The following is a 15442-nucleotide window of genomic DNA, read 5'->3' as shown; positions in this document are numbered from 1 at the left end:
CCACTTCGATTGGCATCAACAGTCAACACACATTTGTGACCAGCCATAAAAGGTGTCAGGACAGGGACAAAGATAAAGAGTTGCTTACATTTCTTAAAAGCCTCATCAAAATGGGCTGACCAAAGTACTTTTATCCCAATTTTTGAGTAGATTGCACGGAGGTAGTACAATAAAAGCATAGCCTTGCACAAATTGTGAATATTATTCACTGAGACCAAAAAAGGAGAGAAGTGTGTCTTTGTCCGTGGGTGCATCTGCATCTTGAGTAGCTTGGACTAAAGAAAATTTAAGTCATATACCTATTTCACTAAAAGTTGACATTTGGCACATTGTAAAGCAATACTATAGTGCTTGAAAATAGTACTTTGTCAAGAGTTGTGTTATGTTCACATATTTTGTTTACAAAAATCAATGCAGCATACTCTAAGGCTTGTGCAAAATACTTCTAGGCACTGAATAATGTGATGAATGTGGTAAGTTGTTAAGATTCGGAGCTAAAGGAATTTGGTGGCAGGCAGACTTCTGGACTAACAGGGTGAAGAATTTGGCTTGTCTTAATTTGGCTAGTAGTGCATGTATTTTGGGTAGGAGAAGACAGTGAGAATATTTTTGTTAAGTGTGTGAAGGTCAGCATGGAGGCGAATCCCACCTAATTTCTTGAGCATGATAACAACTGGGCTGAACCATTGAACTGAGTTGGTTGTTTGGATGATACCATTGGCATCCTGATAATCAAGCAACTGCTTGGTTTCTTCCCTAGCACTCAACAGAACCAGTCTAACCTTATTAATCTCTGGAATAGCATTTTTCTTAAATCTGATTTTGTGCACACATTTGTTAATAACGATTTTTTATTGTAAAATAGAAGCATCTACAACCCTGACTGGTGTGTCCACGCCAGATACCAGCATGAGACCGAACTTGGCAAGATCATGCTGGCCAACTATGAATCTATCCTTCCTGGCTACATATATTTTAGAAGTGATAGTGAGACCAAGAGACGTTAGGCTGTCTGAAAAGAAGCAAAGCCTATCAATGTCCTGCTCGTCCCATGCCTATTTATGAAAACTATACAAAAGTTGTCTTCTAATGTGCATAGCAAAAGCAATCCCAAAATTGCATGCAGATGCTAAAAACTGAATTGCTGAAATATACTCCTCTGCAATTTCCCCTGGGCTCTGCTTTCTTTCGAAGAACTTTAAAGCTTCCAAAAGAAGGATGCATACTGTCTTGAACTCAGCCCAATCAAGTTGGATGACAATAAACTGGCATGTGGATGGCCCAAATGGTAGTGTGGGCGTAGCTCAAACAGCCAGAATACTCCCAAACAGTGACTGGTTATTACAAATTAGGCTGGGCATAGCCCAAACAGTAATTCAGTCTATTCAAGCACCAGAACAACTCACAGTTGTGCGCCATTCAAATGACCAGGTTTGAACTTGACTGGAAATATGCAGAGGAAACAGTGCACCACCAGTATGAGGGTAAATCTTCAGCTTCAAATAGGGCGTTGCCACATGTAAACAGCCGCACTGATTAACAGTCAGCAGCTATATGGCAGTGAAAGTAAAAGGTGTCTGTGGGCTCCAGCGTGTCCACTCATCGCCAAATGTCAAAAGATGAGGTGAAGACCAACAGGTAAAATTCTCTGAAGATTTAGTCGAGAAATGAGAAGCCCACAACCAGCTGGAATCCTTGTTCATTGATGTGCGGAGTCAACTGCTGTAGCAGGCAACAATTATTTCATGAAAATAACTCTCCTCGGAAAGCGCTGTTTGGCTGCCGGGAGGAGTGTCACGGGGCAGGAGCCCCTTAAATTAATTTTGCGCTCCCGCCGTCGCGGGAAGCGCTGTTTGGCTGCCGGGAGGAGTGTCACGGGGCAGGAGCCCCTTAAATTAACTTCACGCTCCCGCCGTCGCGGGAAGCGCTGTTTGGCTGCCGGAAGGAGTGTCACGGGGCAGGAGCCCCTTAAATTAACTTCGCGCTCCCGCCGTCGCGGGAAGCACTGTTTGGCTGCCGGGAGGAGTGTCACGGGGCAGGAGCCCCTTAAATTAACTTCGCGCTCCCACCGTCGCGGGACGCGTGCGGGTGGCGCCCGGGCCATGGGCGGGCCCGTCATTGCCAGGAAGAGGCAGGGCAGGGCCACCCCCCTGACATTTACCCAAAGACGTGGACCAGACAGCTAATTTGTCCATGGCTGCCTGAAGGAGATCTTAAGTTCCTTTGTTTGGCGCGTGGGCAGTCCTCCCATAGAGCCCCAGGTCCCATTAAGCACGTGGAAAACTACCAACCTTAACCGGATACTCGCAGGTTTTTCTGTGTTCCCAGTTGAATTTACCTCAGTTCATTATATAACTGCTTATTGAACTACGCTTCTTGGAGGGCGGAAGGAGGCGGCACCATTCTTTTTCTCCCAAGGGCAGGAGCCCAAAATTCATTACTCGTTCTGCGCCTGTCTGTGCCCGATAAGTGGTTGGGCCAGGCTATATATATATGCTTTGGGCATTTTATTGTGGTCTGGTCTTTGGGATCTGTGAACATTAGGGTCTGAGAAGCTCATTAATCACGCTATAGTGACAGAGTCCGGGTCCCAAAGGCCTACACACCCCTATAAGCCGGGGGCTCACTAAAGGCCCCTGGTTTAAAGAATAATGGGCCGACGACGTGGGGGTGGGTTGGAAGGAAAGCAGCACTCTAACAAAACCCTAGATGGTTTTCTGCAAAAGGCTGTTTGGGAACTTGAAAAAGAAATAGAGCTAGTGCAGCGTCGCTTAGCTGCCCCCCCCCCTCTTCAACCAACAGCTTAGTTCATGATAGCTCAGCCCCACAGCCCCCCCGCGAACAGAATTACAGTCTGTACTGACTACCCCTTTCCCCTCCCCCTCTACAATCCCCCAGGAAAACCAGGATGAAACCCCAATTGTAATTACCACCCGTGCTGCACCAATTCTGTTGGCTCAGAGTCCCTGAAATTAAGGCCCCCTTACCTTAGCAGATTCTAATACCAAAGGAAAAAGGAAACGAAGGGAACCCGCTTTTAAAAACAAACGATCCAGGACTTTGAGCCCCTCTAACTTTGCCCAATCTTCTAATAAGGATACGGTATTAACCCCCTTACACAACACAAATGATTGTCATGCTAATGAGTACACCAGGGATTTGATAAGAGATGAGCTCTCAAAACTATTTCTTCCTATTTTAACCCGCCTCCAATCAATTGAGGACAAATTGGAAAGCTTTATTAATAGTCGGCCACCAAAAATTGCTCCACCCACAGAAACTCAATCCCATCCCCTTGCCAACCATGACCTCATCACTGCCAACAGACCCACTGGCCAAATACCCAAAATCCCTTTTTCCTCTTTAAACCAAGATTGGCCCAGCTCCGTCAAAACAGCTAGTATTTTAACGAATAAGTCCCATATGGTCTCAGTTCCCCTTTCAAAAGGAACCGCCCCTTGGAATAACTCAGTAACTAATCCGGGAGTTGGTAACCCCACTTGGGAGCACCCGCAAACAGAACACCAGAAGAGGGACAAGACCAGGGGTCTGTTAGATCCAAAAGTGCTCCATTTACCACCAGAATCATGTCATTATGTTCTCATTATATCGAATGTTCCTGAACTCAAACCTCATTCCACTGAATCTTTTACAGAACTTAAAAACAAGGTCATCCATTGGTTGCACGCGAATGCGGGGTTTGCTTTTTCCATGACACCCTCAATACTGATGGTGAGAAGGGTAGGGTGGGTGGGTTCCCTAGCGAAGATCGGTTCAGGGGACTGCATAGTTATCAACTTCAATTCTCCTGACCTTGTCCAACGGCTCTTTTAAATTGCTAATAGACCTTATCCTATAATTGAAAAAGCCTCTCTTTGCAGGCTACAAGTGTTTTATCCACCTCCCATGCCAGCTTGGAGTAGACAATTGCCAACGTTATACGGGGCTCCCCCGGCTATCCACCCACAGTCTATCCCTGCACTTAGCCCTAGATGCCCTTCGTCACCTCTTTCTGAGACAGACTGACTAGGAGATGACCTTTCGGAAGTGGCTCCGAGCTATTGTGAAGCTGAGGACATTCACCTTACTGCCCTCAGCATCTCTAACTTTGTCGCCCCTTCGATCTTGGCAGATCCTGTTAATCAGGGATCACTCACAAGGACCACGAGCCAAGCAAGCGAGGAATGTATTCCGAACTGGTCAATTGTTCCACACATTCTGGGGTCCACCCGTATGGTCAACCTACCAAATTTAAATATAGCTGGGGCCACATCCAGCGAGGTTTACAATGCATATAGCGAGAAAGCTACTGGTCCTAATATACCTGAGGGAAATAGCATGGTTCCTAGCAGTTCCTCCCCCTGTAGAAAATATCCTCAGAATAAAGCAGGGTCCATAAAAACAGAGGATCTCGATAAGGTACTCAGCTGGAATATAGCAGGGTTGGAAAGCAAACTACAAAGCCCAGGATGGGGCAATTTCATTGATGATCACCTGATTTGCCTCTTCCAAGAAACGTGGGCATTAGAATCCAAATATAGACTAGGCTTTAAAAGCTATTGGGTTCCAGCACGCAAGTCATCTTCTGGGAGACCATCGGGAGGGCTGCTTGTGTGGACCAATACTTCTCTTAGGTGCAAGATAGAAGAAATAGATACGGGTTGCCCTGATTTGCAAGTCTTATCAATAATGATTTCTGAAGAGAGACCTTTACTTTTAATTAATATCTATAACAGGAATGTGAGCTCCCACCCTGATTCTGATGTCGTGTACATTTTGGACAGTTTTCTTAAAAACAATCCCTCCTTCTTTGTTTTGATTGGAGGGGATTTTAATGTCACTTTTGAACCTAATCCTCTAGTCCAAGGAATATGTAAAGAAGAGGATGCCCATTGGGGCATCCCTCAGCTAGTCTCCAACAAAAGACCAAGGCTGAATAACTCTGCGCGCTTACTGGCCGATATCACTCTAGCCCATGGCCTCCGAGCCTGCAACGGTCGCTCGCGCTCGGATGTAAATTTGCAAGCTACCTTTAGGCGCGGAGGGCACAGCAGTCGTATTGATTATATATTGCTTGACATCCGACTGTGGAGCCACATGTTCGATATGAGGGTCCAACAGCAAATTGAGAGCGATCATGACCCGTTGATCTTATCGACCAGAGGGCTTTTCCCTTCGTTTAATGTGCCCTACTCCAAGATCCATGCCTCCCAGCTGGCCCTATCTAATAACAGACGCAACCTAAAATGGGAATCTGTTATTTCTTCTCCTAAACATCTGGCATCTATTTACAACCTGCTTGCCAACCAGATGGAGTGTATGATTCGGCTAAACGAGAATGGGGAGGGTGACAGACTCTTAGCAGCCCACACTGATTTGTTCCAATCTTTAAAACATCTTTTTACAAAAAAGATTCTTAATAATCCTAACAAAAAGCACTGCGCTCCCTGGTTTGACAACTGTTGCAGAGAAGCACAACTATCTCTCCTGGAAGCAATAAAAGAAGGCCATGTTGAGCTGTTAAGAACAGCCAGAAAGGTTTATAAGAAGGAATGTTCCAAGGCACGCAGAAGCTGGGAAGAGGCCAGATGGGTTACTATCCTGGAGACTACTAAATCCAACAACACATCTAGGTTCTGGAAACTAATAACGGATGACTGTAGTGATTCCCTGTCAATAGGTAAGGGGATGCAAGGCCCATTCCATCTGCTACTTTGTCTGCCTTTGTGCAACCTTGAAATATTTGTATATACTTACAGCACAAAAAGACCTGCCTTTTTGTATTCTCCTATAGAACACACATTTTAAGTTTTTATTATTTTTATAAACAGGTTTAAATATTTAATATTTGCTGTAAAGATCAGTTTTCTTATCCAACTATTCTTATCCCGCTGCAATAATAACTTGCTTGCTTTGCAGCACTTCCTGCCAACAGTCTCGTGGTATGGCAACACTGGCACGCAATGGCAGCAGAACATTGCTTATTGTTGCATCCTTGGATCGATGTAAGACTATTTCTACTCTTATTCAAACCAGTGATGCTTGCGTTTCATGCCATAGACTTGTCCAATGGAATTTATGCAGCTATGCAATGCAATTGCAGCAGGGGCCCCCGCACCACCTACTTGGAAAGGGGCTGAAATAGTACCCATTTTTAAAAAAGGAAATCTGAATATCCCTGCCAATTATCGTCCGATTAGTCTCCTTGATAACTCTCAAAAAATCTATGCAAAACATCTTCTGCTCCATCTTGAGGAATGGATTATGGAGTCTGAAGCTCTTTCTGACCTTCAAGCAGGATTCAGACCTGCAGTGAGTACAGTTGACCAAGCCCTAAGATTCATGTCAATAAAATGGAAGAATGTTGACCTGGGGAGGGGTAATCTCTATGTGGTCTTCATAGACCTCAGAGACGCATTCGATTTGATCCCCAGGAACCTGCTGTGGTCAACATTATCAAATATGGGAGTGCCATCTGGTCTCCTGAAACTCATTGCTCAACTGCATGAAAATACTTTCGCTCAAATTAGATGTGGCCAGGGGGGCGAGTTGACTGACCCCGTAGCTATCAAAAAAGGAGTTAGACAGGGATGTGTCCTGGCACCCACTCTTTTTCTGCTATATATCAATAATTGCATCCACTACTTAGAGAACTGCACAAATGATTCACCTAAATTGGCTGGGAAAAAAATCCTGTGTCTGCTATATGCAGACGATACAATTTTGATATCAAAATCGCCAATGGGAATCCAAAATTTGATCAATCAATTCTGTGTTTATTGTAGTGACTATGGTCTGGACGTAAACATTAAGAAAACAAAACTTATGATATATAGTTCCTCCAAGAAACGATCGCCCGTTAGTATAGAAATGAACTCGATTCCATTGGAGAAAGTAGAAGAGTTCGATTATTTGGGCTTCAGACTAATCGACCACAGGCAAATGGAAGGCAGCCACTGACAAAGGGGCTCTCATTATAAGCCAAAGAGGCGGGCCCTTGTCCGTAGATCGAGAAAGGCTCCGAGTCCCCCCTTGAACATACTTGCGGAGATTTCCAATGTCCAAATTAGAGCAGCGGCCCTTTATGGAGCGGAACTCTGGGGGTCCCATAAAAACCTGGACACTCTGCAAACCAAGGAAAATCATTTCCTTAGACAGATTTCCCGGTTAGGTATGGGCTCACCAATGACCCCTCTAAGGCTTGACTTAGGTTTAAATAGTATTAAAACCACAGCGGCCCTAAGGCCTCTCTCCTATTGGATTCGTTTATGGAAATCTGTTGCACTCGAACCATATAGGCTGGCTATAAGAGAGCTCATAGCCGCCCCCCAGGCACTGGAGAAAATTCCATGGTTGAAGGAGATGAAATCTGCCTGGGTCAAAATAGGTTTTCCTTATTACTGGAAATATCCGGACCAAATCCCCGATAATGCAAGGAAACTTGTTACAAAAAGATATTGGGAGAAAGTTAATGAAGACTCCTTGCACCAAAAGGGGGCGGGCAGGCTAACAATGGAATTCCTCCAACTCAAGCATGAGCCCTGGGCTGAGAACTTCTTGAACCTTCCCATGCCTCCGTACGCCCTTGCTTTATATCTCCAGCTAAGATATGGTACACTGCCTAATAATGGTTTTATGGCTCACTGGTCATCTAACACCGTTTCAAATGATAGATGTATCTTTTGCCAAAACTGCAAAGAAACAATAGAGCATATACTATTTTTATGCCCTTTGTATAAGAGTCCCAGAGGGAGGTGGATCATTCCCCTCTGCAAAAACATGTCATTACAGTATAGAGCAAACGCCACCAGAATCTGTACATATGACTCATCCTCCGTGGTAGCTATTACAGTTACCAAATATTTATCGGAGGCCTGGTACATCCGGCGTAGGTTCATTGTATCAAAGGGCATGTGAGCCATCCTGTCATTAGCCCACAGAAGGTGTCTCAACTGTTATTTTCTAGTAGTATTAGTAGGAATTTTTAGCAGGAACTTGTTGCCCTCTATATGAACAATAGAGATTGTATAAGCTTATAGAGCCATTTTTTTTAGCTGAAATCTGATAGGCTTCTTGATAAAGTATCCTATATCTAAATGGGAACTCTATTTGTTTTTTGGATTGACGAGGGCCAGGTCTTACGGGAAAATTAGCTGTACACATTGGTATGTTAAAAAAATAATAATAATTATATCCTAGCTTTTATCTTTTTCTCTTACCATTTTTAGCCATGTCTTATTTATTGTACTTTTTATCTACGATCAAAAACTTAGTTCTGTTGATTTTATTGTTATACTGTCCTGATTATTATTGTTTTTATTGCCATTACGTTTTTTAAACAAATATTATTTATCATGTATGATTGTTGTTTTTGTTACTCTAAATGGTCTAGATTTCTAGACCGAATGAACTCAAATAAAATAAATAACTCTCCTCGGGTGTGGAACGAAGATCAGAAAATAAACAATAAACAAGCAACACCAAATGAGAACGAGAGAAATCATTGGCATTGCACAATAGCCTGCATGTCCTTGAGCAGTCATAAAAATAAAAAAATCTCAGTAAAAAGATATTGACAAGATTGTTCCAAGATGGAGGGCACCTATCTGGGAGAGATAAATACATAAAAAAAGATACTGGTGAAAAAAAAAAAAAGTTATTTAGAAGTTAAATCTTGAATCACAAGTAACACAAAAATAAGCCCACCAGAGAAACAATTCAAGTTGTCCCTTGTCAAAGCACAATTCATTTGCTCCTGTATTAACAACAAGTGACTGGGGTGAGTTATTTTTAAGGCCTTGCGAGTGTTGAAACGGTGACTCCACAAAACCTTGCTTAAGTGTGACATGATTACCACAGTGCTAGAGTGAAAGTTCAGATCAGTTTTACAATTAAACATGACAAACATTTTGGCGATTCTTTGCCTCTGAATTGCTGTCTTATTGTTTAATTATAAATATTTAGTACAGCAATAGGTAAGGGGATGCAAGGCCCATTTCATCTGCTACTTTGTCTGCCTTTGTGCAACCTTGAAATATTTTTATATACTAACAGCACAAAAAGACCTGCCTTTTTGTATTCTCCTATAGAACACACATTTTAAGTTTTTATTATTTTTATAAACAGGTTTAAATATTTAATATTCGCTGTAAAGATCAGTTTTCTTATCCAACTATTCTTATCCCGCTGCAATAATAACTTGCTTGCTTTGCAGCACTTCCTGCCAACAGTCTCGTGGTATGGCAACACTAGCACGCAATGGCAGCAGAACATTGCTTATTGTGTCATCCTTGGATCGATGTAAGACTATTTCTACTCTTATTCAAACCAGTGATGCTTGCGTTTTATGCCATAGACTTGTCCAATGGAATTTATGCAGCTAAACAGCCTGTGTATTTTTAATTGTCCATACATTGTCAGTATGTGTAAAAAAAGCAGCAGCTTCGTCCCAGAGGTAAGCATCCGTCTAGCACGAGGAGTCGTGGTAAGAGGGTGCGGTCAGACAGCGCGGGGGAGTGGAAGGAGGCCTGCTTGTTGGAAACAGCAGGTAAAGTCCCCACACCACAGCAGCTTCAGCGCAGAAGGGAAATCAGCAGGCAGGGCAAGGACGCTTGGCAGTATTCCAAAGGGTGGTGATGAAAGGAGTAGTAAGAGAATGTGGAAGCACGATGACGAGACATTTATCTCCCAGCCCAGGGATCATTACACAGTCGGCGCAAGTTTAACCAAGTGTAGATGCATTTGCCAGACCTCTTCAAACAGAACAGCCAGTGATGGAATGAGTAGGGAAGTAGAACGATGTGCATTTGTTGAGAAAGGACGGCATCTCATCTGGAGGGACACAAAGCCCCGACTTCAACTGCTGGCATAATAAGGGGGACAGCAACAAGCGCTTTAGAATATCCTCTATTTCAGAAATAAGTAAATTGCCCTGTGGATGTGAGGAGCAGAGGTGTATTGGGACTGCATCAACTAATGCGAGTCCAATTACAAATGTGGAGCACGGCGCTAGTTCTGAGTTTTTGGTATCGGTGTCTGTTCCACCACCAGTTTTGGGGGAGGAACGGCTGCAGCCTAGGGCTGGTATTGATAGCACAGGAAATAGCATGCAATATTCCGATGATTTGGGGCCAACGGCCCAAAACGGTGTCAGTAAAATCATGAGCACAGATTTTCCATCTCAATCTGAGTCAATGAAAACATTGTGTGAGATCATTTCGACTGAAATTAGAGATTTGAGGGAGCAGCAACAGGCTCAGGAAATCGAAAAATTTACAGCAAAGATTGACCAGAATGCAGCAGAAATTTAAGTCATTTGAACAATTTTCAAGAAAGCTGCAGGAGGCCAGCAGAGAATTTCTGATTGACAGGATAAAATGGACACCTTCAATAAGCAAGTTCGGGACAAGCAAAAGAGGGTGTGGTATCTAGAAAACTAGAAGGCGGATATGAAAAATCATATAAGACATTCTAACCTCTAGTTTACTGGGATTCATCTAATGAACTCCCTCATTAGAAAGCATATTTTAGCACACACGCCTGATGATTTGACAATTATGAGGAAACAGAGAGTCCCAGTATTTCAGTCTGTGAATGTGAAATTCCCTCAGCCAATTTTGGTAAATTTCTCAGATTATCGGATCAAAGAATAGATTTTGAAAATGGCAATCAACAATACACAAATGCGAGTGTTCGAAGGCCTTTTGGTATCAGCCGCTCGACGTTGGAGAGCGTTTGGAGGACTGGCTAAAGAATTCAAGTAACTGGGGGTCCAACCCTCGCTATTTCAGCAGCCAAAGCTCAAAGTACTGACTGAGGGCCAATTTTATTTGTTTCAAGTGGTAGAAGAAGATTAAGCTTTTCTTGCAAAAATGTAAAAATCTTCAATGACTGGAAAGTTAACAAGATGAGAAAATGAGAGCATGAGAAAATTGTTCTGAGTTTCGGGGGCATGAGGTATAGTTATAAGGGGGTTGTATTGTTCACTCCTAGGGTTAAAGGTTATTGGAATAGAGGATGTAAGGAAAGGGGCACACCACAAACCGCTGGGTGCAGTGACAGGGCACCCTTCGATGAATGGAAACCTTGGGGTTGGGGAGTGCACAGGTAGTTAGATGGTGGGATACCCTACCAAGGACGGGTGATTGGGCACAGTGGTGGGGTGTTATTTTAGCAATATAAAATTAACAGGGTAAGGATGAAGTGTGATCAGTTTCAAGAGGATGTTCAATGCAAGAAACAAACCAACAAAAAAAGCATATAATCAAGACAACAAGTACAGGGTTTTACGATGTGCAATGTTTGTTTCAAACACTGAGGTAATTCAATATGATAAAATCTTATCATGCAATGTTAACAAGACGGGGAATAGGCGGAAAAGTTGAGCACTGATGAAATGGCTTTTGTCTCATCAACCAGATATTATTTATCTCCAGAAAACTCATCTGAAAAGCAATACTCCGAAGAGGTACTTTCCTGGAAGACCCTCTCAAATGTATTTTTCTTGGGTGGGGGAAACGGTGAGGGGCATAGCAAATTTGGTACATTAAGGGCCAGTGTCTGATGATCCACTATGGATGCAGAGAGAGTGATAGTTTTAGGGGTGACTTCAATTTTATACAGGAATTATAGAGAGATTATACCAATATAGCGAAAAAACAGGTAAAGCCAAGTACTGCCAGGTTACTGCAAGCAATAAAGCAGGATTTTAGATTAGTGGATCCTTGGCAGTTTGCCCATGAAGAGGAAGTGCAATATATGTACCGTCAAAGCAGTTTTGTTCTGCCTCTAGATTAGACTTCTTTTGGATGTCCAACACACTGAAATGGGGGTCCGCAGAAATCACGGCAAACTCATTTTTTCATCATTCAGTAGTGAGTTTGCAGTTTGAAATAAGACCACTTCCAAAAGTTAAGCCAAAGTGACATTTTGATAAGTTGCTTCTTTCAGACTTGAACTGGCTGGATGAATTTAGACTTTTTATAAAGGATTTTTCCGAAATTAACTGTAGTTCAGCATCACATTTCATGGTGTGGGAAGCTTTTAAAGCTACATTCAGAGGGCAAGCTATAGCCTATATAGTGAAAGGAAACAAGTCCTGACAGAAGCAAATTCAGAAGCTTCAATCGTATGTTGACAAGGCTTCGAATGAGCTTTCTGTAACCAGAGGCCGATCTGCAGATTCAATAGATTACTAAGAGAAAAAAGGGCTGTTAAAAAAAATCTAAGCAAGAATTTAAGGATTTGTTTTTGGTAGAGGTGATTGTAGGGGATAAAGCCTCGCAGCAAAATGTATATGAAGAAAGTCAGCAAATAGGGAAATATTCGGCTTGGTCAACAAAAATTAAAAACAGACAGCTGATAAGTATGCTGAAAAATCCGATTGCATGTAGGATAGAGTGTGAGGAAGCTACAATAGCGGAGGTATTCATAGGGCATTTTAGATACATATTTACAGAGAAGCAGAGGTAGTCTCCCAACCCAAGCTCAAACTTTATTTTGAAATGCTTAATTTGCCTCAGCTCCCAATGTATCATAAGGAAGTCCTCTTAGAGAGAATTGAGCAGTCAGAAGTAGTGAATGCCCTTAAGAAGATGCCAAATGCAAAAGCCATAGGTACTGATGGAATACCGAATTAAGTTTATAAGAGATCTACTTCAATTTTTAACAAAGTTGTTCAATCAAACAAAAGACAGACTATAGGTCCCCAATTCTTTTAAAGAACCTGTAATTGTTAGCTTTCTGAAAAAAGATAAAAATGCATTAGATGTCAACCCATATCGCCCGATTACTGTGTTAAATAAGGATTACAAATTGTTTATAAAAATTTGGGCTGCACGAGTTGCGGGGGAGGTCACAGGAAGTTATTCATAAAGATCCGAGTGGGATTTTGCCCCAAAGAACGTTGGCAGCAAACATGCAGTTCCTATCACAAGCAAAATATTACTTTATAGACAGTCAGCAGACAGCTGCAATTTTAAATGTTGGATGCTGAAAAAGCATTTGATTTGGTGAATTGACAGGGCCTATTTTTATTTTGGAAAAATTTGCTTTGCGGCTCAATTACTTGTCATGCTTAAGAATCTATATCTAGGTGCAGAGGCAACTGTGATTGTCAATAGGAAGGAGGAAGGCAGAGTCCAGATCAAGAGTGGTACTAGGCAGGGATGCCATTTGTCCCCAATTTCTTTCAATTTTTTTTTATTGAGCTGCTGGCTAATAAATTTGGGAAAATGATCTAATAAGTTCTTCTCTGGCAGGAATGTCCAAGATAAAATTGTTGGGAAGGGAAGGGATTTAAGAAATTGGGAGACCTTTATACAGGCACGATGTCAATAACTTGGGGTCAAGTAATTCAGTGCTTTGGGTGTAGTACCATAGAGTTCCAGCTTAGTTTCAGACAAATAATATGTTTTTTGAGGACTAATTATAGGGAATTGAAGACTGAAACGTGCTCATTCGTCCACTTGTTTTATGAGCACAAACTTTTATGACTGGGTAATTAGTATAGATTTCTTAAATGAGATACAAGTCAGGCAGTGGTTCTGGCATTTTTAGATAGAGCTGATAAAGAAACGGGGTGCAAGGTAACATTAAGAGAATGGCAGTATATTAGCAAGATGGGGTACAAATCTCTTGCAGCATCTACTTATAAAAGGATGGCATTCTTTGCAAGATGGTTGGCGTACTACACTCCATTGAGGCTTCATAGGATGTACCCATCGCATCACAATGCCCCTAAATTCAAGTCCATAAACAATTTGTATTCCGGCACTTTAGTATTTGCGTCCCTGATATGCTTCGAACTGATACTGTAAAAATCTTTTTTTGCACTTTATTCGATCTAAGGCACTTTCATGCATTAGTAATGCACATAGGCACTTTAACTATCTAGATTACTTAAAGGTATATTGGCGAATTTTAGTGCGGAAAGTTGATAAATATATGTTAAGTAGGGCATGTTTACGTACTTTTATTAACATATGCACTTTAAATGTTGTAGGGATTAAGAGACAACTGATGATATTCAAGCTGCTCTGATTGCTTTTCTTTTTTGTCAAACCTAATTGAATTAGACTGGCTGTATTATCTTTTCTCTTTTTACCCAGTTTAAGAAAAATAAAATAAAAGGATAAGACAAACAACATGTGTCATTACAACCTCATGGATTAAAAAAGTGGATGTGTTTTGATTTATGTTTCCCTCTCTGAACGAGTCAAGATGAGCATTTATTTTGCATGTTGTTTGGTCCACTGAGGTGCAATGTGTAGCAGCGCTTTGCCCATTAAAACGCTGCTATGCTGTTCGCTGACATGCTCAGTCATACCATTATAGAATGACGGGCAAGTTGACTCCCTCCGTTAATTTGGAGGGAAGACCTTGTGAGACATGCGGTAAAGGAGGCTATTCTCCACTCAGCTCAGTCACCCAAGCACTACCCATTCATCAGTTCACAATCACTCACAGTCACCCACTGAAACACATTCCAGAATCGGTGACTCACCCGTTCATTCTTCCTAATAAGGGAGTCACTACCTACTGTGTGGGTGTATTCGTGCCAGATGGGTCGAGCATAATGAAAGATTTCTAATTTAGACTGCAGCTAGATGGAAACTACGGAGATTGGGAGATACATGCAGAAAGGTAAAGAAAAGGACACCTACCAGTCTGTGCGATATGCTTCAAGATCGTCCTTGGTGTGTCTTCGGTGACAAGACTTGAAAGGGGAGCCTGGACTGCTTTCCCCATATTAGTTTTTCTGCCAGACATAAGCTTCGAAGCTGAGCTGGTCTATGAACAAAGATATAATATCAAGAATTTACTAATGGGGGATTCTGCTTATTTTACAAATATTGGGCACATTTTCCAACCGACAACAATACCCACATCAACCACAGTGTAGTAACACTACACCTCAGCTTCTACTCCCTCACTATATGCACAATTACATTTCCACACTGAAAAGAAAATCTGAACTGTAGATTCCTTTTCTCACAGGTTTAACAACAAAAAGAAGGATTCACTACCTCCTTGAAAAATACTGCATTAATAATGGAATCAACATGATTTATTTATCCACATAGTCACTGTAGGAAGCTGGACTGGTGTGTGGCAGGTACTTACACCTTATACCAGGTCCAGGTATCCCCTATTAGTGTAGTGTAGACCCCCCCCATTAGTGTAGAGTAGACCCCCAGTATTGCAGTATTGCCATTACAGCCTTCTGAAGGTTTCCAGGCACCCCAAGCTGATGCCATCTCCCAGAAGGTTTCTGCCCTCCTGTTGCTTGAGAAGCTCAAGCCCAGGAAGGCAGAACAAAGGATTTCCTTTGGGAGTGGGGTGTTACACATTCTCCCTTTGGAAATAAGTGTTACCGGCTTGGAAGTGATAGCTTCCCCCCTCCCAAGCTACTGGCAATGCTTTGACGGGCACATTTGGTGCC

The 15442-nt window shown here is 42.2% G+C and overlaps 1 protein-coding gene across 2 annotated transcripts in view; it reads right to left on the bottom strand.

Moving 5' to 3' along the window:
- The window catches only part of CENPT (centromere protein T), an 834768-nt gene that overhangs the window by 560906 nt on the left and 258420 nt on the right, over nt 1-15442 (bottom strand). For both annotated transcript variants that reach the window (XM_069217597.1, XM_069217596.1), the window contains exon 5: nt 14664-14790. In XM_069217597.1, coding sequence (XP_069073698.1) covers nt 14664-14790 — 127 coding nt within the window. The remainder of the gene's footprint in view (nt 1-14663; nt 14791-15442) is intronic.

This window comes from Pleurodeles waltl, chromosome 12, assembly GCF_031143425.1.
Source record: "Pleurodeles waltl isolate 20211129_DDA chromosome 12, aPleWal1.hap1.20221129, whole genome shotgun sequence".
NCBI classification, from domain to species: domain Eukaryota; kingdom Metazoa; phylum Chordata; class Amphibia; order Caudata; family Salamandridae; genus Pleurodeles; species Pleurodeles waltl.
The sequence above is the reverse complement of the archived record's forward strand: the minus strand, read 5'-3'. Positions and strand labels throughout refer to the sequence as shown.